Here is a 27,205-nt window from a genome sequence, read left to right as displayed (position 1 = left end):
TGCACAGTAAGAGAAAAACACAGCTCAATACATAGCCACACAATAAGATTTCTGCACTTCAGAACTAGCACCATTCTGCACAAAGAATTGCTCATCTTACGGCTTTTACATAGGCAGCTGACATAGTTACAACAAAGAACCCTTAGCCAGTCAGTCTGATGACTGCATACTAATTTCCAGGTTGTGTAGTCAAGAAATTTCATGGGTTTTCCACGTTTTGCTGCTAGCAGGGTTTGACGTATTTCTTTTTGGAGTTCACATTCCCCTCTCTGGTAAAAAAATATATATAAATATACTTCTAAATATAAATCTTTATCCTTTAGTTATAGTCCACTGAATGATGTTCCTTGCTCCGCAGCACCTGACAAGCGACGTTGCTATGCTATAAAGGTCCTGATCACCATCTGAATCTGTCTCTTACACACTGGGCAAGGTGACTGGCCCTTTTTTAACATTTTTGCACAAGTGAAACAAGCCACCAGGTGAGCTGTCCTTCCATGGACAATATTCCCGTTCCGTGGCCTCTTCTGACACAAAATGCAAGGTTTCAGCAATTCTTTGCTACTCTCAAGGGACCATTTTTCTTTGTGCTTACCAAACTGCAACAAAGGCTCTTTGCCTGCAAGATCCAGAGAATCCACAGAGCTTCCAGGACGTAGGTTGGGTTTGATTTCTGATCTGCACAGGTCTTTGGACTGCATAAGTGGAGCAGATACTGTCCTTCGGCAGTCTGGGACATCTATCCCTTCTGTGTCCTCTTTGCTTTGCATTGTGGCAATGTTGGATGAGGAGAGAGAATGTGCTAACATGGGGCAGTCAGAGAACCAGTCTTTCCGCAAGGCCCAGCAGCGGAAACAGTACCGTTTAATGGGAGAGTTAAACTTCTTGCATTTTGTGCACTGCCAATAGTCCTGATGAAAGAAAGACAATCAAACCAATCACAGGTTTGTGCATTCACATAAAGGCTTTCTTACAGTAGAAGCAGTAACCAGCTCCATCAATTCTGTTCTTAAGTCATGGATTAAGAGCATGGTTACTACCTACTCAAGAGTGTCCATAGGCACTCAGCACCGTCAGATACCCACCCTTAGTTCCCACCAAAAAAACTCTTCCAATTCTAACTTTTTTTTAAAGGTGTTTCTTTTGGGGGGGCTGTCTATGTTTAGCTCTCTCTGTGTTTGAGCAACACAAGTTTTGTTTTGGTGAAATTGGTATTTTTTGTGTAACTATTTCTTAGATTTTCCAAAACGGTTGGGGATCATTGTAGTTGAACCCTGTAAATGAGATGTCCTTTTTTCTGAACCTCATCTTTATTGTGCCCCCTCCCATAATACCTTTGGAAGAACAAAGTCTCTACCATGTTCTCTATATTGAATTTTCAATGTCTTATTCTAAATTCAAAAGTAGATAGCTCCTTGAGTCAGTTAGAAGGATATTTCTCAGACTCTATAAATATATAAAATCTATTGAACCTACACAATTGATGGTGGCTTACTTGATTACCTCATATACCAAGGGCAATGGCTTTTTGAGTTTAGAGCTATAGTTCAGTTGTCTGGTGCCAGGGACAGTCCAATTTGTCAAACTGGCACAGACTCTAAACTGTACTCAAGTAGCAGCAAAACTTGGTTCTGCATGCTATGAGGAACAGGATGACTACTACTTCCATTGCAATGCAAAACCAGAAAACAAAAAAATTGAGCAGAGAATAATGAAATAAATTTTGTTGTCCACTGACAAGTACTGAGAAAGTGTCTTTGTGCTGGGATTAAAAGGGCAATTTCAGAAACTAACCAGAACACTGCCACAATGATAGAGATCATATCTCTTCCCTCCCTATAGACTTGATTCATTTGGAAGACTAGAAACCATGAAACCTCTGTGCTGATCCACAGAGTATCAAAATGCTCCCACAATGACACAGAACAGTGTAGTCATGTAGTGAGACTATATTCAACCGGCTCTGTAAAAATATCCCGATGAATATATTCCAGGCAGCAAAAGTTTATCTTTTTTGTCCCTTCTCCAAATGTGGAAAGATCATGACCAAATGAGATAAGATGGGATGCAGACACACACTTCTTTTCACATCTGCATCATTCATATGGAACATTGTAACATATGTAACATTGCTTTAACTGTCAAGGAGTATAGGTGAAAAGGGCTGAAACCTCCTCCATTGTTCTAGCCAACTTTTCACTATTTCAGACTCACTCCCTGAATCACAGCAAGGAAGGGAAAGAATACCTGCAGCAACATTCTCTGGGGAAGCAAGGGTGCCTTCACCAGCACACTATTTTTACTGCTTAAGCAAGACACCCGTCTTTCCAAACCATACTAAAAGCATAGGCCCATGAATGATGGTCTACTTTGACCTTTAGTTATCAGTTTAGATATTTACTATGCTATAAGGGCCTCTAAAAACTCTATAGGTGCTCTAAATCCCTCACTTCTCAGAAGATATGAATTGGTCACATATCAGTTTGTGTCACATATCAGTTTTCCTCAGCCACTTGCTAAAAACTGGCCTCTGAACACCTGAGCTGTAAGCTATGAGGCTAAAGTAGTTTTCCATACAGGAAATAAAGTAGTTTTTTACACTGGTCATAAACATACCCATAACCAGCTATCGGAAGAATGGGAAAATTGTAAGAAAGCTGAAACCAAGCAGACTGCAACTGTTGAACCATGGAAACTATTGTGTTCAGTTTCCTTAGCTCAATCTTTGGATGATGACAAGCTGAATTACCACCGGTTCACATGGTCGAATAAAACCTACAAATTGATTTGACACATCTGCCCTTTTAAACACAATAAAGGGACAAAAAGATGCACTGTATTTTGTTGTTATGGATGCAATAAGGAACTTCAACTACCTGAATAAAAAGATGCTTCTAACTTCTGATACTCAACTTTGTAGCCAAATTAGGGCTATTAAGCCTCAAGTACATTTACCTTGGAGGGAGGATCTATGTCTGTGTCATCGTTTAAGGACTGTGAATCTTCAAAGTCATCAGATGATTCAGCTTCACTCACCTGCAAAAAGTACATAACAAAAAGGAGCATGTATGGCCATAAATAAATGCACCCCCCCCAAATAAGAAAGCACTTCTTTACTGTCATTATTTGCATGCTGCACAACAACAAAAATCTTGCAATATATAAAACAATTTGGATAAAAAGAAAGATGTAAAACTGTAAAATCAAAGCAGGTGTCAACACTGATGGCATTCCCCTATGACTGCCAGCAATTATGGTCAACTGATGCCTGTTTTGGCCTAACATTGCCTGCTACTTAATTCATTCTGCTTCCAGAATTCCTTGCAGCCAGGGCCTACATTTAAATTTAAAATGCAGCAATATGGAAATATTCTTTAGTTTGGCAAGCAATAGGTTAAAAGCCCACTTGTGTGCTATTGGCACAAGCGCTCCTGCTAACACGTATGTTGAAAATGGATGTGGCCAGTAGCGTGTGTGGTGGCCCAGAATGGAACCCCCATGTAAGTTTGGACTCCCCTGTATCCCACAGGGGAGCTGAAGAATGAATGTGGTTTGTCAAAAAGATTGAAAGCCACTGCACCAGATCATTGCAACACTTTTAGTGACTGTATTCTCCCCTCACAACCCCCATGTCATCACTGCTATCTAAAGAATGGGAATAAATTGCATCTCGCAAAAGATCACAAAGCAAGACCAGTGTCCCATGGCCAAAATGGTATGCATCAGCTGCTAGTCTATGATGGCTCCCAGATTCTACCCATCTGTAAAACAGATTAAGTAACAAGTATGTCAGTTGACTCACGTAATCATGCATTACTCTTGTGGGGAAAATCTGCAGGTTATTTTTTATGCAAGTTGCTCTTGTCTTAAAAACTTGCTGAAAATCTAGACATGAATTCCTGCGAACTACTGAAATATGGAGAGCTTCTCGCCCATCTATTACCATGAAATGAATCACAGAGGGAACTGTCATCCAATGTGACAAGCCCATGAAATTGCATGGAAACCTTTGCTAAAAAGAAAAATAAACCACTGAAAGTGCAAGCCATCAGATTACTAAAGATAATGGCAGAACTGGTGATACAAAAGGTGTGTGAATCTGAATTTATGATATGGTTTATCTCTGTAGATCATGGCCTAAGTATAAGATTGGCTTAACTATAATATGACACAAAAATCACCAGGAACCAGGAAACAAGCCTGATCCCAATCACCTGCTGAAAGGCATTCAGGAATATCCTGAGTTCACGCACATCTGATCTAAAGATGAGCACATGCAAATATATGGTTGCACAATGGTGAGGTGATTTAAAGGCAGATCACAGACAGATGCCTAGGTTCACATAAATCCTCACGATCACAAATCTTTCATCTTTTTGTTAAGCAAACAGGAACAGGATGGGCAAGGTGAGAAATAGGCAGGAAATCTGGAAGGGGTTATGGAAATTGTAAGAACCACTCATTTCACAGCCCCCTCCCCTCTCCACTGGTGTGCATTGGCAAAAATGTATGAAAAAACCATTAGAGTCCAAGGCTAGTGGGCTCTCATAGCTCCAACAGGACAGAACTTATCCAGTACTCCCTAGGCCTCTGCATACTTCTGCTTTGCATTAATGACAGGTATACTTTCCTCCCCCCCCCTTCTAGTGTTGATTTATTGCAAAATTGTCATGTCCGTGCTTCTGTGGGCCTTTTAGAATAGTTAGGTATCTTTTACTCCTTAATTAGGGTGTTTATGTATTGTAATTTGCTACCCGCGTAGACTAACTTTGCTGTCTAAAGCAGCATATTTATATTTCCTGTGTGACTCCTATTTTCTATAATAAACTATGCTTTCTTTATTTCTTTGTAGGCATAAAATTAAGGGTTAACAACACATCCATAACAAACGCATGTCATAACTCCAGCAAAACATCCTAAATCTCTCAGCAGGATGTATTTCATCATATGTGAGTGCTGGTGGCGCACATGTGAGTCTAGGAACACACTTGTAGTAGTAGTAGTAGTAGTAGTAGTAGTTTAGATTTGATATCCCGCTTTATCACTACCCTAAGGAGTCTCAAAGCGGCTAACAATCTCCTTTCCCTTCCTCCCCCACAACAAACACTCTGAGATGAGTGAGGCTGAGAGACTTCAGAGAAGTGTGACTAGCCCAAGGTCACCCAGCAGCTGCACGTGGAGGAGCGGTTCACCAGATTACGAGTCTACCACCCTTAACCACTATACCACTGGCTCTCATAACACTGGTTTCTCTTTAGTGCTCTGATGGCTTACACTTCCAGCTTAACATACATGCTCATTTGGTGGAACAAGCACCATTCAGTTCCTTTGCTCTTGGGACTTACAGTTTTGCTGCCATCTTTTCCTTCTTCACTGGCATGGTCACAGTCAATTGTTTTAGCTGGGATTGTAACACCAAACTGATCTGAAGCAGCTTCATTGAGGAACCACAAGTCATCAGTGGTATCTGAAACAATGGTGGTGTCTACATCCTAGAGCAAAAAGAGAAGACAGACATGGCATTTACTGATCTACAAAGACTTGTTCTCATTATATTCAATGATGCCTGAATAAAGCTACAATATATGATATTGCAAAATTCCTTCACCACTGAATCAGACATGGTGCCAGAACAACTTGGTAGAGCATCGTAAAAACATGCTCTCATGTTGCCACCCTTAGGAGGCATACACTCATCCAATACAACAGGACTCGACAGTGCTCTGGACACCTCTTGAGATTCAACTGCTGTAACAGTGGAGTCAAGGTCCTGGCAGATGCAAGCAATTTTACCCTTAAAATGAGTTGTAAACCAGTCACAGCAAACTACCATTGATTGTCACCTCCTTCTGGCCAGACCGTAAAAGGCCCTGCACTACCTGGAAAAGCTCTGCTTGGCACAATGAGAATGTAATGGAAGCAGCAACGTATGCTTTCTTTGCTGTCTTCACTGTCACTACATAGGCTCGATGATGAGCCCACAGCAGTGTTTGACAGCATTCAAATGAATGATTCAAAGTCTTTGCAGGTGCCATTTACCCTGCACTACTTTCACAAGTCATATTTTGCAGGCCATTTCTTTCCTGAAGTCTATCTATCATCAGCAAAGTCAAACTATGGAGAGTCTCAACAGTAAAGAACGCTTGAGCTGGAAAGAGCCTATAAATATCTCAGGAATTAATATTGACCAACATTTACCTGATTCGTATGTATATCAGTTGAGCCATTACTTCTAGACTTGTAGTTGTTTCTCAGATTCCCTAAAAACCACCATGGAAGACCAGCTACATCCCACTCTTCAAGCACCAAATCCAGTGTGGGTTGTTCTTTTGAAAGGTTATCTATAGGAAACAGATTAAAATGTATTTATTATGAACTGACTGATAATCCTACGCATTGAGACACAGCTCACTCTCAAATTAATATCCTTCTGCCTGAAGTACTTTGGCAGGAGTAGCCAACATGGTTGTAGACACCAACTCCCATCAACCCCAGGGAGAATGAACAACAGCTGATGTGAGTGATAATCCCCAACATCAGGAGGGCATCATATCGGCTACACTTGCATGAAGAAATAAGGCAGAGCAAAGCATGTAGATACTCTCAAAACATAGAAAACTGCTCTATACCAAGTCATACCATTCCATCAAGTTTAATGTTGTTCATAATGACTGGCAGCTGATATCCAGGGCTTCAGACCATGAGTCTTTCCCTGCAGACCCACCTGGATATGCCAAGGCTTGAACCTGGGACATTCTACATGCAAAACAGATATTCTACTACTGAGCCACCCACCTTCCCCATGGAATAACTAAATGACTCCCCAGCAAGACTCTCTGCCATTCCTTAAAGATTATACAGATTGTAGGACCTTCGAGTTCACTTTTGCTCACATGCAGTATGAATTAATTCAATTTTTTTTAATTCAAAATCCTTTATTAGGCATATCACACCTCACATTAACAAACAAACATCATATACAGACTGTATAAAATACGGGCTCAGCGAACACAATTTATCCCAGTCCTATTCTTAACTCCAAAAATTAAATCAATGTACATAAATAATATAATACAACACAGCAACATCACCTACCATTAAAAACCACTAAGTCTCTTTATCATGGCCCATTCTTTCTTCATGGACAGCACTTAAAAATTCAGCCGCTATTAAAGTAATTTGATCATTGCTGTCCGCCAGCAGGTCCTGAACAGTTGGTTGTGTAAAAAACTGTCTATTAAATTTTAGGGCCTCAAATAATTGTCTCCTGGCATAGCTGCCAAAATCACAGGAAAAGAATATATGCTCTAGAGTATCGGGTTCCTGTTTTCTGCATTTACAGAGACGCTCTGATTCTGGGATAGCTAAGTATCTTCCTCTCACTACCGCCGAGGGAAACATGTTAAATCTGGCCAACATAAACAGCCTACACGATTCATGTTTCTTCAGATTTGTCATGTATCCCTTTTGGAAATCTCTACACAAAGGGAGATTTAGGTGGATAGGAGAGCAGGTGCTGTGCTTTGCAACCTCAAGCATGGCGAGAACACTTTTTTCTGTGAGGGTCTTCCTGATAATTTCCCATATATCTTTGGGATCAGAGATTTCAAAATCAGTTAGAGTGAGCCCTATCGAATCCAGTTTTCTCCTACAAATCACTGATAGATTGTAGATTGCACTATCACTTAAAAGATCGTAAAGTATAGTATTAGGGGATAGGGCTCTATAATGGAGGAAGATCCAATATTTCAAGGTTCTCAGCCATGCTCTTACTGATAAAGGCAGTATTCCCAGCTCACAACATATTGTTTCATATTTTACAGAGTTTGCAAGTCCTAATAATGACCTCAAAAGGGATGCGTGAAATTTATCCAACCTCTTGAGGTCACCATGCAGTATGAATTTTGATAAGGGGCTGTTGTTTCTGTAACCGTTTCCCACCTTAAATTCAACTAAAATCAAAGGACTCACAGACAAGAAGATCAGAGTGGGATGTTTTTAAACCATGTGACTCCAGCTACAAAAGCTGAGGCTGCTGTACATATTCTCGAGCTGGAGTATTGTTTAGGACAGAGGTTTTCAACCTTTTTGAGTCCTTAGCTCCCTTGACCAACTACATTCTTTCTGCAGCACTCCTGTGGACCTCAGGAGCCCAGTTATGTCACCCCTTGCCTGCAAAGCTGGCAGCCTCTTACCCTTTTTCCAATACCCTCCCTTGTGGAGTGTTCCCTCGGCATCCTCTCCCTTCTCCTTGGGAGTCCTCTGGGCAGCTGCTGCTGCTGCTCTGGTCTTTGAGCTGTCCCCCCTGCCCCAAAGAGAGGTGCCTCCTCACACTGCTCCACATGGGCCTGAGACTTGTCTGTCTGTTCCCAACATCAAGGGCCGGTGGACTGGCTGACTGGGCTCCCACGCCCGCTTGCTTACTCTGAGGTCATCTCAGCTCCTCGCAACCAGCACCCCAGGACCAGCCCCAGAGGCACCATTCGCCTGCGGAGCTTGTAGCCAGAGCTACTGCAATAAACAGATGTGCAAGCCTTTGGGAGGCAGAGACACAAGAGGACATCAGAAAAGTGAGGGAAGGAAAGAGGGGCAGAGGCCAGTGTTGCCCGCACGGCACGCCACTGGTTGAAAACCACTGGTTTAGGAGGTTTCTTTGGGAGTTTTTGTTGGTGTTATATTTTTGTATCTTTTTTGTTAGATCTTATTATGCCTTATGTGGAATTGTTCAATTTTGTCACATACCTTTTGATTTGTTTATTGTGTATGACTCCTTAATACTTATGTAAATCTTTTCATGTTGTAAGTCACCTTGGACATGGTTTTAACTATGGAAAGGCAGCATTCAAATAAAATGATGATGATGCATCATATCTGCCCCCAACCCTTGTCACAAGATTAAGCTCCTGCCATCCAAAGAAACTTTTAAATAAAAAGGCACATTGCCTACAGTGAGATGCCATCCCTATCTACCACTAGTCAATACTACTGACAGGACACACATTTCTACAAAATGCACAGAAGGACTCTAGTGAGGATAAAGAACCCACCTGTTACAACAGAGATGAACAGAGAACTGTGACTTAGTGCTTGTTGACCAATGTGTGAAGTCTGAACCTGTGCATATGATCACATATAATGGAAGCAATACTGAGAATAGAGCCCAGATCCGAATATAATAAAGAACAGCAAAATCTTGGCCAAATGTAGAACAAAGGAACTCATCTTGCGGCAGTCATGGCTTTCATCAGCTTCAAAGACTTGTACTCACCTTCATCCTCCTTGAACGTATTCGAGACAGACAAGGCAGGTGTGTCAACTTCATTCTCTTTTCGCCCATAAGTGCAATTTCTGTCTGTACTACTCTGCTTAAAGGAAGGAGGAGAGAGAGAATCATTAGCCCAACAGGTCTTAAAGAGACACAGGGATGTAACACTTCCTTTCTGAGTCACCAGTTGCAGAGAAACACCGAGGAGTTAAGAGTGTCAAGGTTTGAGCATACAAAGCAAAATTAACAAAGCATATTAACCAATCACGAATCTGGTAATATCAGGCAGCATTTCTACGTTATAAACCAGCAAAATAAATAAATAAAGCTGCTATCTACTAGTGACATCTAACTCCTTACCTCCATCACAAATCATATAACTCTTTCTCAAGCTGGCCTAAATGTATCCAACAATAGTACCAGAAAAAAAGACCTGCCTGGTATTAGAAGCATTTAAAGAAGGACACTACTAAGTAACTCTAAATCACCCTCTGTTCAAAAAATCCCATCCAGGAATACTGACAACAACACAAGCTGGTGTGACTGAGGACAGGAAGTGTTACACCCCAGTAAACATGTTCAGAGAATGGAACTCTGTTAGGTAGAGAACAGAGAATGGTCACTCTGTCCCTGGTCTGTGGACTCCCCAAAACTTCTGAGGAAGGCAGAAGCCCACCTGTCAAGAAATTCAAAAGTTCTAGCAGTCCACCGTGCACAGGTACAGAGAAGGGGCAACTCTGTACGACAAAAGAAACCACCCATCAGGGTTTACCTTCAGTTGTTCTTGACTTGGATTATTCGTGCTTTGATCCTTTGCGAGAGCAAGTCTCTGTGCAGCATCTAGACAGCAGGTAAAGAAAGAAAAAACCTTCCCTGGTAATAACCATTCTCACAACACAGAGGGGTCCCTTGACAAGCAACCAACAAATAGGTTTGGCAGCTGTAGGGTTAGAAGTGTTAAAGATGAGGGCATATAGTCCTATCCATCAAAAACCCTGCTCAAATTCCTACGCTATTCACACTTGAGGAATGGAATATGCGCCTTCAAGCTCCTGACCCTTTAGCTGCTCATGTTCTGGCCTCCTACATGGCACTTTGTGCCACATCTTCCTAGCACTTTCAAGTGACAAACGGCTGTAAGCGCCTCAACATTAGAACAGCAAGTTTAATGGGAAATAGAAAAGGGGCTCTAGATCCCAGGCTCCAATTCTGTTTTCAAGCAACACAGAAGTGGCATGAAAACACCTTGCTCAAGATACATAAACCAGCTTATTAACCAACACATAGAAATGTACCAATGCCCATCCATTCATTACTTCTGCTAATGCTCAGCAAGGGAGACAGTTTAGTCCTTTCACTGCTACAAAGGAAGATCTGTTCCAGCAAGGCCTTCATCCTTGTGAGCAGGGTAGATAAAAATCAATTTTTAAAAAAATAATGAATAAATCAGATTTTTTTAAGTTGGATTTTTAAAAATAAAATGCTTTTGGAGGAAAAAGCTTTCCAAAGATAATCTTCTATTTAAGTTACATTATAGTCCAAATGCTATTATCCATCAGGAAATAAGGGCTTGTTTTTAATTATGTAGCATGAGGCTTTATATGCGATGTTTAACTTTTTTTGTAAATGAATTCCATTAATTCATTTCACAATGTCATGCTCTTCCAGAGGTTTCTGTAAGATTATTTGGGGCAGTTTTTCTAACGAGAAGGTATTATCACAGATGCTTGTTTTTGCAGTTCTCAAAAGTGTAAATTTGTGTCTGCAGAGATAACATGCCTTTTCTTCACAGGAAAAATGTTATAAAATAAGTATACAGAGTTGAGGAAAAAACCTTAATCCCATTGTTCCTTTGCAAATTTATATACACAGAATCAACCCCTTACCTCTTAAATGCTAAGTTCCAAGAGGTTCAATGAATAGACTGTTTGGAGTGGAATACATATGCACAAGTGGCTAAGTGTGAAGCAGTAAAAATGAAAGTGCAACCTTGTGAGCAGAATACTCAAGTCTTGGGATCTTTGCGTAATAATTGTGCAAGTCAGTTGCATGTCTGTGCAATTCAGACTTAAGGCAAGTGCTGAAGGCACTTCAGAGCTGGCAACCTCTACTCAATCTCACTGGGTTCCAACAACTGCACGAACACTTAACTGTACAGAATAGGCACCTGAATACAGAAGCAAATCCAAAGGGGGGTGGGGGTGGAAATAGTAACTGGGATCTTTAAGTCCTTGGCGAGACCTTGAAGTGCTTGCCAGTCAACTTATAAGAGTTCACTGGTTCCAGGCCCTTCTTCCCAGGACTCGCCTGACATTGTCCAAACAATAAAGTCTCTACTTGGAATGTCAGTCCTGCAGCAGGAATCCCTGAAGTTCTCTGCTCCAATCCTTGGTTCCCCCTTTCCAGCTTTCCACCAGCCTGCTTCTCCTTGGTCTGTTCTTTCTGCAAGCCTGTTCCAGCCTAGGCCTACCAACTGTCTCTCTCCTCCCCTCTAGAAAAAGGAAGGCCAGCCTATCCAAAGCCAGGGTTGCTGGGAGATATAGCCCCTATAAACAGTTAACTTATTAAACCTTACAATAATTTCATAATTATCTATGTATTTCTAATAGTATAACCAAATCAGTAATTTTTGATATAACTGTAAAAACTACTCTGAACATTTATTATTCCAAAAATGAAACCTTCATCTGGTTGTAAATATTAAGATTATACCAGCAAAAATGAGTCTTTCTGTTAAAAAATGATTTAAATCAAGTCTGACTAGTGATTTAAATCATGATTTAAATCAAATCCACCCTGCTTGTGAGCATTTACAGCAGTTTTCCAAAAATGGTCCAATAAACCAGAAACAGATAGGTTAGCAACAAATGAGGCTAAATGAAAAACTGCTCTCTAGCCAGAGAATGATGATTCAGGGCCACTTCACAGGAATTCCATCTTTCAATACTGATATTTGCACAGACTTGAAATGTGCAAATCCACTCAAATCAATTAGCTGTAATTAGCCAATAACAAAATTGGAGGGATAAAACTACGGTTAGGAATACTCATGCACTGAAATTCTATTGTGTATTTATTTGTGGCCGAAGTTGGAGTCAGAATGCCCAAAGTGACGGATTGTTCAAGCCTTTAAATGCTTGTTAATTTGTTAATAGTTTTCTTAATTTTTCAGGCCATCTCTTCTCTTTTGATTTTATTTGGTAGCGTCAATAAATTTCTGAAAGTTCGCTTTTTCTATATTTTCCACAATACCACCTTGTTGGGCTTCAAGAGTCACCCAGTGAGTTCTTCTGAGCCACCCATTCGTTTCTTCAAACATCTCAAATGCAACTGAACAAGATGCCCACTGAACTCAGGATGGCTTCAGAAGTCTCAGAGTGGTTTGCATATAATCCTGACTATTAAACTATGGTTTATTAAACCACGGTTTAGCATTATGTGTGAGCTGTTCCCAGCAGCCTAACTGGCTTGCTTACTGCCAAGAAACCATACTTGGTTGTTGGCTTATGGTCTTTGGATTTTTAAACTATAGCTCAGTGATATACATGAACCCAGCACCCTTCCTTAATCATGATTTGGCCTCCCAGCCCAAGACACTCACCAAACTATAAAGGTGCAAGACAAGAGAACCTAGAAAACAAATCAAATTTTAGAGAAACAAACTATAGCTTAGCATTATCTGCAAACCAGGCCAAGCTATACTTTCTACTGTGGTAGAAGCCCACTTGTTTGCTCCTCAAAGGATTCTGTGGATCACTCAAAGAGTGTGCAAATGACTTCAAATAGTGCACAAATAAAGAACTATGCCACAATTTATCTTCATTAAAATTCCAAGAGAACCTCACCAAAACACACCTTATGAATAAAAACCAAGCTGGATGTAAAATGTTATGAATGCAAACAAAAATGTGTATGTTATATAAACAGTAGGGAAGCCATAGCAGCCTCAGGACTGTGAGAAGTGGGGAAACAAAGTTTAGTTTTCTCATTCTACCAAGGTTCTGAAGCTACTATTTTCATTTCAAATGAAACCCCCATTTTCACCTGACTGGCAAATATGGCCAACTGGCACCACAAAAGTGATGAAGAAAAGTTCTGAAGCCTTAAATCACTGGGTGTTGGAAATAGCTACTATCATGCACAATACAAGGGCCAGCTCTGCAAAGTCAGTTTTGTTTTTGGATCTTGCACCAGCACAACTCAAGGTGCATTCAGGCAATACTCAAATTCAACCTGAGGATATCCCTATGGTTGTCACCTAGGTGCGAATTACTATTACAAGAATGAACCACCAATAATTGTTTATCACAGGATTTGCTCAGGCTGAATTTAAATGACTAATGAAAAACTGGTGCACAACTATCAAGAGTGGAGAGGATCACTACAAGAAATGGATTTCCTTCACATTTTATTTGTGTTTCTCATGATTTCTACGCTTGCCATTTCATACGAGGTGAATACAGTAACTACTTGCAGGATATCGTTTGCCAACTAACTGGAACAAATATTGTTAAGCAGCTACAGTGGTACCTTGGGTTCTCAAATTTAATGCATTCAACTCCTGAAACAGTTTGAAAACCAAGGCACGACTTCCGATTGGCTGCAGGAGCTTCCTGCACACAACCAGAAGCCACGGAAGCTGCATTGGACGTTCAGCTTCTGAAAAACGTTCGCAAACTGGAACACTCACTTCCGGGTTTGCAGCATTTGGGAGCCAATTTGTTCGGGAGCAAAGGCATTCAACTACCAAGGTACGACTGTATTGTGTTCTATCATGTTATTATTTCTTGCTTGTAAGCCACTTTTGGATTCATTTGAATGAAACGCAGCATAGAAATAAAATAAATCAAATCATTTTTCCCCAAATGGCAGAGAGTGAGCAAATTGCCAAAAACGAGGGGGCATGGGAAGAGTTCCACAAGTAAATTTTTGTTAAGTTGCCAGACAAATAAAGATGAAAAATTGTATTTGTTACCCCACGTGTTCTGTTCAAAATATAAGAACTGGAAATAAACCAATGGTAGAGTATGCATCAGGTATGGGGAAACCTGTGGTCCTCAGTGGACCATAACTTCCATTTCACCAATCAATCGTCATGCTAAATGGAGAAGACTAAACAAGAATCCAACAATAACCGGAGGGCCACAGGCTCATTTTTAAATCTCAATGATAGATAACCATTGGGATTCTGCTCCCTGCTGACAAATTAAGCTAGTTCATCCATTTAGCAGAATCCGGAGAAAGATAAATGAACTTTAGCCAGAGGAATGGATGGTATTTAAGTACCATGAATAAAGGGTTAATGACAATGATTTCACTTGGACTGAAGGTTCTCTCAACTGTATTCACAGGGTTGTGTTTGACTATTACTCAGAACAGACCCACTGAAATAAATCAACTTAAGTTCATGGGGGGGGGGGGAATCAGACAACCACCAACTGTATTTAACAATCTCATCATCCTAAGTCTTGAAACTATTGCCCAAAATGTGTCGGGGGTGTGAGAAGGATGTAGTGTCTCAATACTTTCATCAGCAGACTTCACATGCTTTTACTTACCAAAATTAAATTTTATAAAGCAATGCATAAACTTGGCTAATATAAAATGAAACCTACCTGTAACAGTAACAGTAACAGAAGTCACATTCCGTTTCAGCATCTCATAAACTGGTCTGTGGAAAAGTATTTATTTTTAAAGTTAAGTTCATTCATAGGACAGATTGTGGTATTATCACACTTATCAAACCTTCTCACCCTTCCACTTAATCTTTAAAGAAAGTAGAAACAGCCAACACAGCCTGCAAATTTTCATAAGCCTAACTCATACAGTTGCCACCCTACCTAGAGTGCAAGGACAATTAAGTATCTCAAAGATTTTTAGGTTAACAATGCATTTTTTTCCTTTAAAAGGAATCTAGCTGTGGTGGGTTGACTAGCAATTTCTAAAAGGGATCATCAGGAGAGTAGATTTTACTTGTCTTTAATTACTTATTGAGAAGTATGGCCTTTCTTTGGACTCCAAGTTTGTTACGACTGTGAGATGACATCTTGCCACATGAAATCTCATATTTTAAAGCAGGATTTTTGTGATGACACTTGAGCATGTCTGTCCAAATGTGACCCCTAGTATGACAAACTACCCTATCAGACTCCTCACCCTCAGTTTAACAGCATCACAAATATAAAATGGAGAAAAGCCTTTACAGCTCTGCGGCTCGTCTAGGTGCTCTGCCATAGTTTAAGGACACCATCGCCAGCTACCCTACAAAGAGAGCATTTGCCCATGTGGAGGAAATGTGCCTGAAGACTTACCTCACTACACACAGGTTTGCCCCAGCTAGGAGGATGTAAGAGGAGCTTTCTTCAAAGTTTTAAATACCCCAGTTGAGTGATCAATTGGGCATTTGATTAACTTTTTATTAGGGGACATGTGTCCCCATAACTCTGAGAAAGTGCCCTGTTTTGCCTTTAGAGTGGCCATTTTAAGGAGAAAAGTTTGTGGGGGTGATAAGTTAAGTTCTTCAGGCAGCAAACTCTTATCTGAGAGAACATCTGGTTCTAATATTTATTTTAGTGGTATAGTGTATTTTGTTCTGCTTTTATTCTGTTTTACGTATTTTATCTTTTGTAATGGCCTCGGGTAGACAAAATAAATAACAAAAAATGCAATATTGTTGGGAGGCTTGGTTAAGCCTGCATGCAAGGCTAGCATTTTGTCCCATTCCAGGCCTCAAGGTCTGACCTACATGTGCAACAGAGCCAGGTGGTGTTAAGTGGCAGCATGGAGCAGGTCACTACGCAGAAGTCATTTTTTGAATGACCACCTCTCCCCATTCTAAAAACTCCCTGCAAATAAAAATCAGCACGTAAGTTACAGAGCAAGGCTACAACTTCTCTCCCTGGCATGCTGGTTTTCTATTTGCTGTGAGGTTTTGTTTTAATATGGAGAAGAATTAGAAAGCAGCACTGCTGTATGTGACCAAAAGCAGAATAAGTCTATTTAATGAAGTGTCTTATGGCACCTTAAATACCAACACATTTATTGTGCCTTAAGCTTTCAGATACTAGAGTCTACTTCATCATATCCATGGTGTAACCCTCATCCGCAGCTACATATACAAATGTGATAAGGGTGGGAAAATGAGGTACAAAAAGTATACAAATAAGTGGCAATTCATTTATGGTGGAAAGTTTGTGAGACAAATATGATAACCATTTATAAGAGCAGTGGTAGGCGATAAAACAATCAACTAGGCACTGCTGAGTTAATCAACATCTGAAGTGTGAGAAATCCAATGACTCCATTCAATCCCAAATGAAGAGGCTTGAACTTCTGGATAAATTTTTATTTAGCTATTTCACACTGCAGTTCCCCTTTGAAAATCTTTTGTTCATGTATGGCCAAATACAGTAGATTTCAATTAGATGCTTGCACCCCTAAAATACATTATGCTCAAAGGAGAAGGAGGGATCACTTGTGTCACGAGTTATCTATACCACCCAAGCTGAAGAGGAACCATAGATTAGAAAGTTGCTTTACACACAGGAAACTTATTCTATGTATGTTTTAAAGATTTCCTACCTTGGGTCATTCACAGAGAAGCTTTCACAACCTAGAAGATCCCCCAGCTGGTCTCCTCCACAATACACCATGTGCTGCTGTTTTTTGTCATATAGCTGCTTCTTTGAGATATACTCCCCAAGGTAATGTACAAGCTAGGCAAATAAAAAAAATAAAAAAACTTAAGACATGCAGAAAGAATTAAACCAGTAAGGATTGTTCTCTATTACAATTTGTTGAACATTTTCCTCTGTAAATAACATCACACAACGATAGTGCTCCTAGTCAGTAAAAACACTGTTGTAATTTTATATGGCTCCCACCCATCTCATGAATTAAAGCTCTCTTATTTTATGAATTAAAGCTTATCACATCCTTTGAACCAACGTAGATACTGAGGGTTGGATTCAACTAATACAGGGAGCAAGCAGAATGGAGCACAAGAGCTTCCACAAGTGCAACAGGGCTCTCCCATCCTCTCCTGCCCCAATTCCACTCTAGATGGTCAGGAGAATCCCCATAATACAGTACTGGTGGGGAGGAGAGGGGGAAATCACTCCATCTGGCAAGCAGGAATGCTTGTGCTAATGGGGCAATTGAGACAACAGACTTTTAATTCCTCTAATTTCAGTCCTTTATCTTTCAGCTACCCATGTGGCGTAAGAGGGTCATATATATATATCAAGTGCTCCCCAACCTGCAGGTCGTGGCACACAAGTGGGCTGAGAAGCCTGTGCAAGTGGGTCATAGGGTTGATAAGTAAAATCAGAATAATTACCACCTTGAACTGGGCCTGGAATCATAATGACAACCAACGTAACTGTTTTAAAATAGGGGTTCACAGAATCGGAGTTATATGAGCTCTAAACGGAACTCCACAATCCAGCTAAAATGGAACTCCCACATCCAAACCGTGAAAAAATGTGCACATTTTTAAAATGGGAACATTTCTCTCTCCCCTTAGAAAGCAGTTTGCATTCAAAGCGCTGGAGAAAGCACTTCAGGGATAACTCTGCAAACCACTTAAGGCATCAGCAACTGTGGGGGGGAAATAGGAAAGACAGAATAAACAGACATGGGTAGTTTTTATAGTCCATATTCATTCCCTAATTAGAACCCCACTGGCTGGAGTTTGAATATATGGGGATCTCAAAGATGTCACAACTGTAGATCTGAACATTGATATCTGTCTGGAAATATAACCAGCCTAGAGCAGGACTGAGAAACCACTGATCCTTCTAGCATTGCTGGACTACAACGCCCATCATCCCTAACCACTGGCCATGCTGGCTGGGGCTGGAGAGAATCAGAGTCCAGCAACATCTTGAGGCTCAAAGGTTCACCATCCCTGGACTACAGCTTAACAGTGGTAAACAGAAAGTGGCACTAGTTATAATGCAGGAGACGGTAATATGTAAATAATACATATGCTCGATGTTTATTTTATTGTATTAAGTAGATTTTTAAAAGCTGGGAATTCTGTATTAAGCAGATGTAAAGTAGTTGTCATTATAACGATCAGAGAAGATTTTATATATATTCACAGTGTAATAAAAGTTTGTTACAAATACCCTAACCTCCTTCTGAGAAGCTTAGGGCCACTTTCCCATGGGTGTCCCAAACACTGCTCAGATACACTGCATCCCTTCAGAAGCCAAACCATACTATGGGCATTCAAGCACAGTGGCAGATTCAGCATCTAGGTCAAGTATTCCCAATCAGCTTTTTTAATTATTAAATAATAATAATAATAATAATAATAATAATAATAATAATAATTATACCCCACTCAACTAGCTGGGTTGCCCCTGACAATCTGGGTGGCTTTCAACACATAATGAAATATCAAACATTAAAAACTTCCCGATACAGGGCTGCCTTCAGAAATAAGGGCAATAGACACAGAGCCCCACTGCTTGTGTGAGAGTTGCAAGTTTAAAATTAAGGCAGTGACCCTGCAATCAGATAATTCTTGAACTGCAAACCAGATCCAACTGAAGTGGTGCAGCCACATACTAGTATATAACACACAAGTGGAGCCTATCCCTCACGTAATACATTAAGCATAAAAGCCTAGTCACCCCTCTCTGTCTCCAGCAAAAGGGAGGGGGGAGTCTCACCTAGAGAAGATAAATGCAAAATGAACAACTACTAGCAGCTTCCACCCACTGCTGGGGGACAAGCCCTTACTGCGCTAAATGTAGTCTGGTGTGGCAAATTAACATTTTAACACTAAAACCCCTTCCATTCAAAGTATTCAATTTGTTTTTTGCAAAAATATTAGAAGCTAAATAAGTTATTTAAATGCATAAGTGTTTAAAATAAGTCACGGAGCACTACAGGAATATCTGACACATTCCTAATGAAAAGCCACTGCATTTAATTCCTAGCTGACAGGATACCCCTGTAAATCACAGCTAGTGTCATTTTTCTAATCTTGTACACACTTTGCATTTTCATCTTAAAATAAATGATTTCACAGGGTGTCTTGGGTTTAGCTGACAAGACATTTCCAATGGAATGAGAGAAAATAAAAAAGTATAATTCAAAAACTTTCAAGCTTCAATTGGCAACAAGAAACATTTCTAACAGTCTCTCAGGATTACAACTAATGCAGTTTCCCTCCCCCTCATAATACTGACCGATAGCCCTAAATCATTTTATAATAGCTATTCAACAATAAAAAAGCTGCTGCTCTTTTAGCATCTGCAACAGGCAGCTCAAAAAACCTTTTGATGAATAAAACACACACCCATGGCAATAAGGATGTGCCTATTTCACATGAAAGGTTCAGAAGTGCTGAGACCAAAATCTGCCCCTCCATATTTCAGCCTCTATGCTCAAAATCAAACTAGGGGATGCATTATTAAGAATAGTTATGGATAGTCTTTAGGGACACCCTCCCCCTCCCCCAAAAAACCACTTTCACCAACACTGCTCACTCAGGTTATTGGGAAGAAGCAGAAACATTTCATTCTAGCAACTAAATTATCCAGAATAAACTTGCAAAATTACACACAGCAGCATTATCAATCACCAGAAGGAAATCAAAAGGTAGCAAACTGGAAATGTTAAAAGAACAGATGAAACAGCATCTGAAAGTGGCAAATGCTTGTGTCAAATACACATTGACCACCAAAAAGAAGTAAATATTAGGGAGCATAAGACAGCATATATAATTCAAAGACCATATGCACAGTCCTCATTTTGTGGAAGTTACCATTACACTTTCCTGCTTAAACAGCCTAAATATGGGAAGTGAGAGGGGTTTTCCAATAGGACTGAGCCAAAATGTGTTCGCAACTTCATTTGTTTGGGCTATAAAGTCAAAGGGGGGCATTTCAGCAATATTAGATGTGGTTATGTATAGAAATACATAAAATAAGGCAACCATCAAAACTGTTTCCAATACAGAAGAGTGTACGTATCAACTCACCTCCTTTAGTGTGAAAGTTTCACCTTGAGCACCTGCAGCTCGCAGAATCTTCAGGAGTAGCGGTTTTGGTCGTAGCTAAGATATGTGATAAAGAGAGTTTTCTAAAAGCCATGTTCTGTAACTTGTGTGAGGACAGATTAAATGCTGCCCATACCTTTCCCAGAACAGGAAACTAAATGCTTCATGCAAGCCTGAAACACACAACTGCAATGTCCCATCCCCACCAATGCACCTTTGAAACAAATAATTCTAAGGAGATGAAGTCACTAACAAACGATGCATAACCTCAATGTAAATCATACATTTCACTTTACCAGAGAGAGAAAGATTTAAAGAGAACGAGCATGAGAGGCAACAGCAACATACAAATCCCAAGTATCAGAACACACATGTTGCTTCCCCACCCTCTCTCACTACAGCAGTCATAATACCCAATTAGGGCCACAATGATGTTATATCAACTCCAAGTGAAACTTTATATAAGATACCCAGGCAGCTTCATAAGGCTGAAACAATGAAATCGCCTGAAGCAAGAAGGCCCATTAGTCTGTATTAAACATCTCATTACCCTCTATATTCCCAATGCTAAAATGAGACACAAAGGTGAAGTGTTGATATGTTCAGACTAAGCGGGCAGAACAAGGGAGTTAGCAACCTAGAGTCATTCTAGACCAGTTTCAAAATTACACTGGTCATACTGACTCCCATTTTCCCACATGTCTGTGGAGTTATGCAGTTCTGTGTCACCAACAGCATTTAATCACACAGTTTCCAAACAGTACCCAGGCAGCAAATGCACTGCAAAATCCAAAATGTTACTCATCTTTAACTCAGGATTTTGTTGGAAACTGTTTCCCGGCACTCTCACTACAAATTGAAAAGACCAACCATTTGGGGACTCCTTGTTTTCCGAAATCAAGCCCAAGGGAAGCATCAAAACTGCATGCCTGCTTTTGAAACCGTTTGCGGGCAGCAGGACACAAATTAAGCTCACTTAAAGTTCAGTGCTACAGTAATCTAACACAAGGCTCATACATAACCAAATAATTAAATCAGAGAATAGTTCCAGATTCCAACTTAAGGGGCCTCTGTCATATGGGTTGATTTCTTCATTTTAAGACACCCTGCCCTCTGCATTTCATTCTAACTCCAAAGAGGAACACCTGAACCACCTCAATGTATTTCACTTGGGACCCTAAGAACTCCAGCATAGCCAAATTGGATATAAAGATTAGATTATTCTCAGCTCCCAAGGATACTAAATTTGACAGCTAATATATTGCCATTAACTCAACTGCCTTTACTTAGTCAATATTTTCGCCCAGCAGTGAGAATAAACAAACATGCTTAATCATATTACCTGGGAACTATGATAGATAGTACCACTTCTAAATTAATATACTAGGGAACTAAATCCCAATGGAAAAGCCAGTTGTCATTAATGGCAAATAAAATTAGAAGTTGAACTCCTTCCTGCTTGATTAGCACCCACTGTTGACTGCACTTGTCTTTCCCGCTTCCATCTATATTGCTGCGTGTTACACCCCCTTTTCCAGCCACTTCTGGGTCGCCGTGATGCATGTGTGGTTGCGCATCAATTGGACATGTGTAAATCAGTCGTTGCCTGTATTTATACATATATACAACCTGAGCCTACGATGGAGGGGTTCACAGCATTAACAGCCAAAAATGGTATTGCTTCTTACATACCTGCAGTTTTGGATTCAAGCCAAATGAAACATGGCTCTCTCTCTCTCTGCCTTTCCAGTCTGACCTTCTGGTTCAAATAATACAAATCTGACCTTTTGTCTTTCTAACAGACAGCTGAGGGAGGGTAGCCCACCCATTTGCCCTCTGACTGGAGCCACTCCCTTTGTTCCACTTAGGACCCATATTTAGCAGGCCTTTAGCAGGCTGGGCTGGCTATTCCAGCAATAGAATCCATGCTGGATCCAGGAATTAAAATGGGGCCCAGGCTTCAGTCAAACCCCTCCTCCCAAAAAACTCATAATAATAGGTTACCTGTTTGACTTGTTGAGGTGATGTTCTGCAGGCACTCTCTGGTGATAGATATTGTGTAGAGGTGGAAGATGACATTTTGGCAGTGAAATAGCTGTCCGTCTTCAATACAAGCCTAAATCCAAAATAAGATTTATCAATTAGTCTGAAAGAAAGCACACATACTATTCAGAAGTCGTAGAAAGCCATTTGGCATAAAATTAAATAACAGGATCCTAAGAGTACTTACATGTCTAACATTAAGACCACCCTATTACCATTTTTTAAGTTTGGTTAACAACTTTTAAAAATCCAGCACCCACTAGTCTAACATAAATTAGGCAATTATGAAGGAAAAGCCTGCAACTCCTCATTTATTGCACCTTAACTAGGTATTTTTCCTCTTCTTCTAGAGACTAGTGTCTGAAACAACTTCTTCGAAGTGCAGCCCCAAACAATTTTTACTCTTCTGACCCTTTGAGCCCTAATATAACCAAGTCCCCTCTGGCATGTTGAGGCAAATCCCTAAAACAGTGACTGTTAGGATGAGTCACTTGAACACTAACAGCTGAGTCATTAAACTAGTACCCAATCATGGTTAACTTGGTCAGCAAGCAGTGCTGGGGCAAGCAACTGAATGTACTAGTGCTTAAAGCTAATGATATAATTACAGTTTATCCTATAAACTGAAAAGTTCCACAAGTGTTTACGAAAAATACAGTATGCTATATGCAGAGCTTTCAAATCAGCAAGCTTTATTTTCACTCAGTTCCAGCAAAGAAAGCATGAGATAGCAAAAATCCCTAAATCAGAATCCAGAATTATTTATTGTGGCACCATTTACAATAAACAGCCAGTTAAAATGGCAGTATCAGAGCTCTCTCCTATGGTATTTATTCTGAAGTAAATCATACTGAAGCATGTATGGACATGAGCTTTATTGCAAATGTTGGGTTTGGTATGGATATTGCAACTTGTGGAGAGACTGTGATATCTAGAGGCTAAATGAGATGGCTACTAAATGATAAGCATGAGATCTCAGTAGATCTATGGATTGTGTATTATCAGATTTAAACAAATCAGACTGAAAAGTCGAACTGATTAAAAACCTATGCAACCTATGTATAGACACAAACTTAGTATGTATACATTAATTCATTAAATAGAAAAAGGATTACATCCAAATTCCAACATTTTACAATGAAATTAAGGGAAGACGTTTTTCATGCACTGAATTGACAGCCTTGTTCTCTAATGTGGCAGTTTTCAAAATAACTATAAAACATGTACAGACCTGCATGTCCTAGTGGTGGGGTTTAAAATAACAGGCTAGGAGTAATGGCAATTCATGTCATGACGGACTAAGTAAATCCCTCCAGCTGGATTTTCCATGGTGCTCAGTAAAGAATACTAATAGTAGTCTAAACCAGGTTTGGATCTTTGGATAACCTTGTAAATGATGGCTGGCAAAAAGTATGACATCTATGTATAACTATGACTTTCTCTTAGAGCTCACAACAGCACTTGAAGTTTAAAAATTCAGAAAATAGTTTTAAAACAGCTAAAAAATATATTTAGCTTAACAGAACATGATAGCCACAATTTATTTAAAACCATAAAACACTAGACACATGGGCGTACTTCCCAATAAAATAGATGTTCATAAATGTTCCAAGCAAATGCGTACAAATATGTAAACCACATGTCTGAAACCCACAGAAAACCATTTGCTCTCTCCCAAAATGACCTCAAATATTTCTCTGCAAGGTCAAAGGAAATGGGGGAAATCTCCCAAGTGTCTCTGTGCTCACAAATCCTGCCTTAAGGGCACATTTAATGTGTGAATCGGGTGATCATTTGTCCTGGATTCAGGAATTAAGTAGTTATAATAACAGAAGAGTGGCCAAAACCCAGATAATGCAATCAGGTAAATGGCAGACAGGAGATAAACAACACACTCAGGATTCTGTTTTAGACCACCCCCTGTGATGTATGTATGATGTATTGGGGGAGATGGTCCTGGGCTACACCCCTTCTATGATGTATGTATGATGTTTCTCGAGGTGGTCTGGAGTTTGAGGGTGGACAATTTCAAAGTCTATACAGTGGACGCTCGGGTTGTGAATGTGATCCATGTGGGAGGTACGTTCGCAACCCGCAGCACCACATCTGCGCATGCGCGGGTTGTGATTTGGCACTTCTGCGCATGCGCAACGTGCGAGCGCCGAAACCTGGAAGTAACCTGAGGCGTCTGTAACCTGAGGTATGACTGTATAAGGGTGGACGCACCTTTGTTCTGGGTCCCTCCCCCCCTCCTGTGTGTGGGGGGAGCACACTGCTGCAACAGCTTTAATAAAGATCAGGCTGACTAGCTGCTTTGCTTCTCAATATTCTCTGGTTAGTCTCTGTTATTTTCTCCTACCGATAGAGAACCTACAAAAGGACTCTATATGGGCTCTTGGATACCCCATAAGGGAAAAGGAGCAGTTTTTTCCTTGTAACAGGTAGAATTTCCAGTACGTACTAGTTGAATGACTCCGCTGTTCAAGTGACTCATCTGAACACATTCACTGTTTTAGGACTTGCCTGAGCATGTCCCAGCGGACTTGGTTTTCTTTGGGTTCAAAGGGTCAGAAGAGTAAAGATTGCTTGGGACTTCACTTTGAAGAAGCTCTTTTAGAGGAAAGATAAATACCCCATTAAGGTCTAATAAATGAGTTGCAGGCTTTTCATTCATAATAGCTTTATTTATACTTGACTGGTAAGTGTACCTGTAGGTTTTTTAAGTCGTCACCAACTGAAAAAAGGGTAATAAGATGGTCTTAGTTTTCGTCATGTAAGTATCCCCTAGGATCTTATCACTTATTTTTGTGCCCAATAGTTGTAAATTGCCATATGAGATTAGCAGCTATAACAATATTTGGGAGAGGGGGCAAAAACACTTTGTTGCAAGCTGGTACTATCAAGCATTGCAGGGGGTTAGGGTTGGACGAGATGACCCTTGGGATATCTTCTAATTCTACAAGCATTCATTTATGCCCTTTAAGATGACACAGAAAAATGTGAAGAAATACCATCACACACCCTCTAACAGTCATCCAGCATTCTGAGATCACAAAAAATGATCAGTCCCCTGTGAATTGTTTGGGGACTTAAAATAATCAAACAAGTGATGCAGTGAGAATGCTCCTGTTCAGGATACTACTTTCTATTCGCCTTCCACCCATCCCCAACAGTCAGTATTCTGTTGCAATGGAGGATGCCAAGAACTCATTGGGCTATTGAGTTTCCCAAACCCTAGGGTCCTTGCTTTCCTAAATATGTTTTTTTATTTCTGGGAACCTTGGGCATTCCCTCAAGCCTGGTAATATCTCCAGCTTGTGTATGGAAGGTGCCGTTTTGGTTATATAAAGACGGGCACTCCTAGAATTGAGACTGCCGCACAATGATGAGCATACATTGCTGTCTACTTATTGTTCACTTTCCAATGCATTACTAATCTCTTAAAAATCACTTCCTTGTTTCTAAGCTTTACTTAAAATGGCTAGGCAGGACAACTAAGCAGCAAATGCCGGCTGTCATTCAGCAACTTTCATTTCAGCGTCTTACGTAAAAATGACAGGCGCACTGAATGATGTAAGGACCTGCGCACTTCCTTATTTTTAAACTTTCCCTCTAAAATATTTAACACGTTCTCCAACCATTTTTCCACGATGTCAGAGCCAGCTCCAGATTAGTTATAAACAAACAAAAAAGTAATTTCAAAAGTTGCTTGGGGGGTAGCAAAGAAAGCTACTTTAGACAAAGCCCTTAGTGATGGGGTGCTTACACAAAGCACAAGTGCATGGAAGTCAGATGAAAGATACCCTTCCTTTTAAAAAAAAAAGCAATGTGCCTGAACTTGGCGAATTTAATTATGAGACACGCCAAAACGAGAGCTAAGCATGTGTGCAAATGCTAATCCTTTAAAAAATATATACCTGCATTAATTTTGCTTTTCAGACTAGTGAATGCTGTAATAATGATAACCCTCCCCTGTGTTCTCCCCTCCTTACACTAAGAAAAAGGCAGTCAAAAGTCCCAGAATACCCAAGTGGTACTGATACAGCAGGGACCTCCCCTCTCCAAAGCCTAGCAAGCGGTGCCTTCTCCCACAGCCTGGAACTGGAGACTATGGAAGACAATCGTACTCGGCTAGGAGTGATCGCCAAAGAATAAGACTTTTCCACGCCAAGGAAAACAGAGCGTCTCATAAATGCTTGGGGCAGCTTCTTCACGGCCCCCCTCGCAACACGCCACCTCCAACCTCCCAATACTAACATTTGCGCCCGCAATGACTCGAGGAGCCACAGTTGCCAACTGAGCAGGGAAGAAGAGGGAGAGGAGCAGCCTGCCTGCCCTTGCTTTCCCCCCGCCCTCCACTAGCAATCCTTCCCTATATTAGCGTGTAAAAACACGCCACCGTGGGCGCAAGTCGACGGACAGCGCTTTTTACCGCAAGGGCTTTTCTGTACTTCCCAGGTCAAGGGGGCTCTCGAGGCGGCCGGTCCAAAAAGTCGGCAACCCCCGTCCCCTCCGCTCCCCGCCCCGCAGCTTTCCCCCTCCTGCGCTTCCCCGCCTCAGCCCCGCCACCGACCCGCCTTTTCCCTAAAAGTTCCTTTCGCTGAGGGGGAACTTGGAGGGCCCCCCCAAGAGCTGTTCGGCATCCGGCCACCGTTCGCCCTCCTACAGAGAAGCCGCGAAGATCTCGGGCCCCTCACCGCCTCCTCCGGGACTCACCCTAAGGCCGCTCCACGACGCCCAGCAACTCCCGGCTAGTTACGGGGGATGGGGCGGGGTGGGGAGGACGGGGCGCTTAAAACCCCCGGTGGCTCGTCGCCTCCATCTTAGCGAGGGCGGGAAGGCAGCAGGCCTCGGTTTCCGCCCAGCCTCTCAACATGGATACC

The 27,205-nt window shown here is 40.9% G+C and overlaps 1 protein-coding gene across 4 annotated transcripts; it reads right to left on the bottom strand.

Moving 5' to 3' along the window:
* Positions 1-27,205, bottom strand: MDM4 (MDM4 regulator of p53). Of its 4 annotated transcripts, none has more exons than XM_053393238.1 (11): positions 27,039-27,198; positions 22,284-22,395; positions 20,262-20,336; positions 16,847-16,980; positions 14,881-14,936; positions 10,038-10,105; positions 9,269-9,365; positions 6,199-6,341; positions 5,346-5,492; positions 2,956-3,036; positions 1-911 (listed from the first exon to the last, which is right to left on the bottom strand). In XM_053393238.1, the coding sequence occupies exons 2-11, from the start codon at positions 22,356-22,358 to the stop codon at positions 378-380; spliced, it is 1,410 nt and encodes a 469-aa protein (XP_053249213.1). In that variant the 5' UTR covers positions 22,359-22,395; positions 27,039-27,198; the 3' UTR covers positions 1-377. The 4 variants fall into 4 exon arrangements, with proteins under 4 accessions (XP_053249213.1, XP_053249214.1, XP_053249215.1 ...); XM_053393239.1 differs by having other exon boundaries at positions 9,269-9,362; XM_053393240.1 differs by lacking the exons at positions 1-911; positions 2,956-3,036; positions 5,346-5,492; positions 6,199-6,341; positions 10,038-10,105 and having other exon boundaries at positions 9,266-9,365; positions 27,039-27,205.

This window comes from Podarcis raffonei, chromosome 6 (genome assembly GCF_027172205.1).
Source record: "Podarcis raffonei isolate rPodRaf1 chromosome 6, rPodRaf1.pri, whole genome shotgun sequence".
Taxonomy (NCBI): domain Eukaryota; kingdom Metazoa; phylum Chordata; class Lepidosauria; order Squamata; family Lacertidae; genus Podarcis; species Podarcis raffonei.
Note: the sequence above shows the minus strand (reverse complement) of the source record. Positions and strands in the feature narration are given on the sequence as shown.

Bases quoted from the DNA above. Each gene is read 5' to 3' on its own strand.
- MDM4 (XM_053393238.1), bottom strand. From the start codon at position 22,358: ATGTCATCTTCCACCTCTACACAATATCTATCACCAGAGAGTGCCTGC. The intron at 10,106-14,880 runs GTAGGTTTCATT...CCTGCTGTCTAG, and splicing joins TGTTACTGTTACTGTTACAG to ATGCTGCACAGAGACTTGCT. The intron at 5,493-6,198 runs GTAAATGTTGGT...TTTTTGCTCTAG, and splicing joins CTGATATACATACGAATCAG to GATGTAGACACCACCATTGT.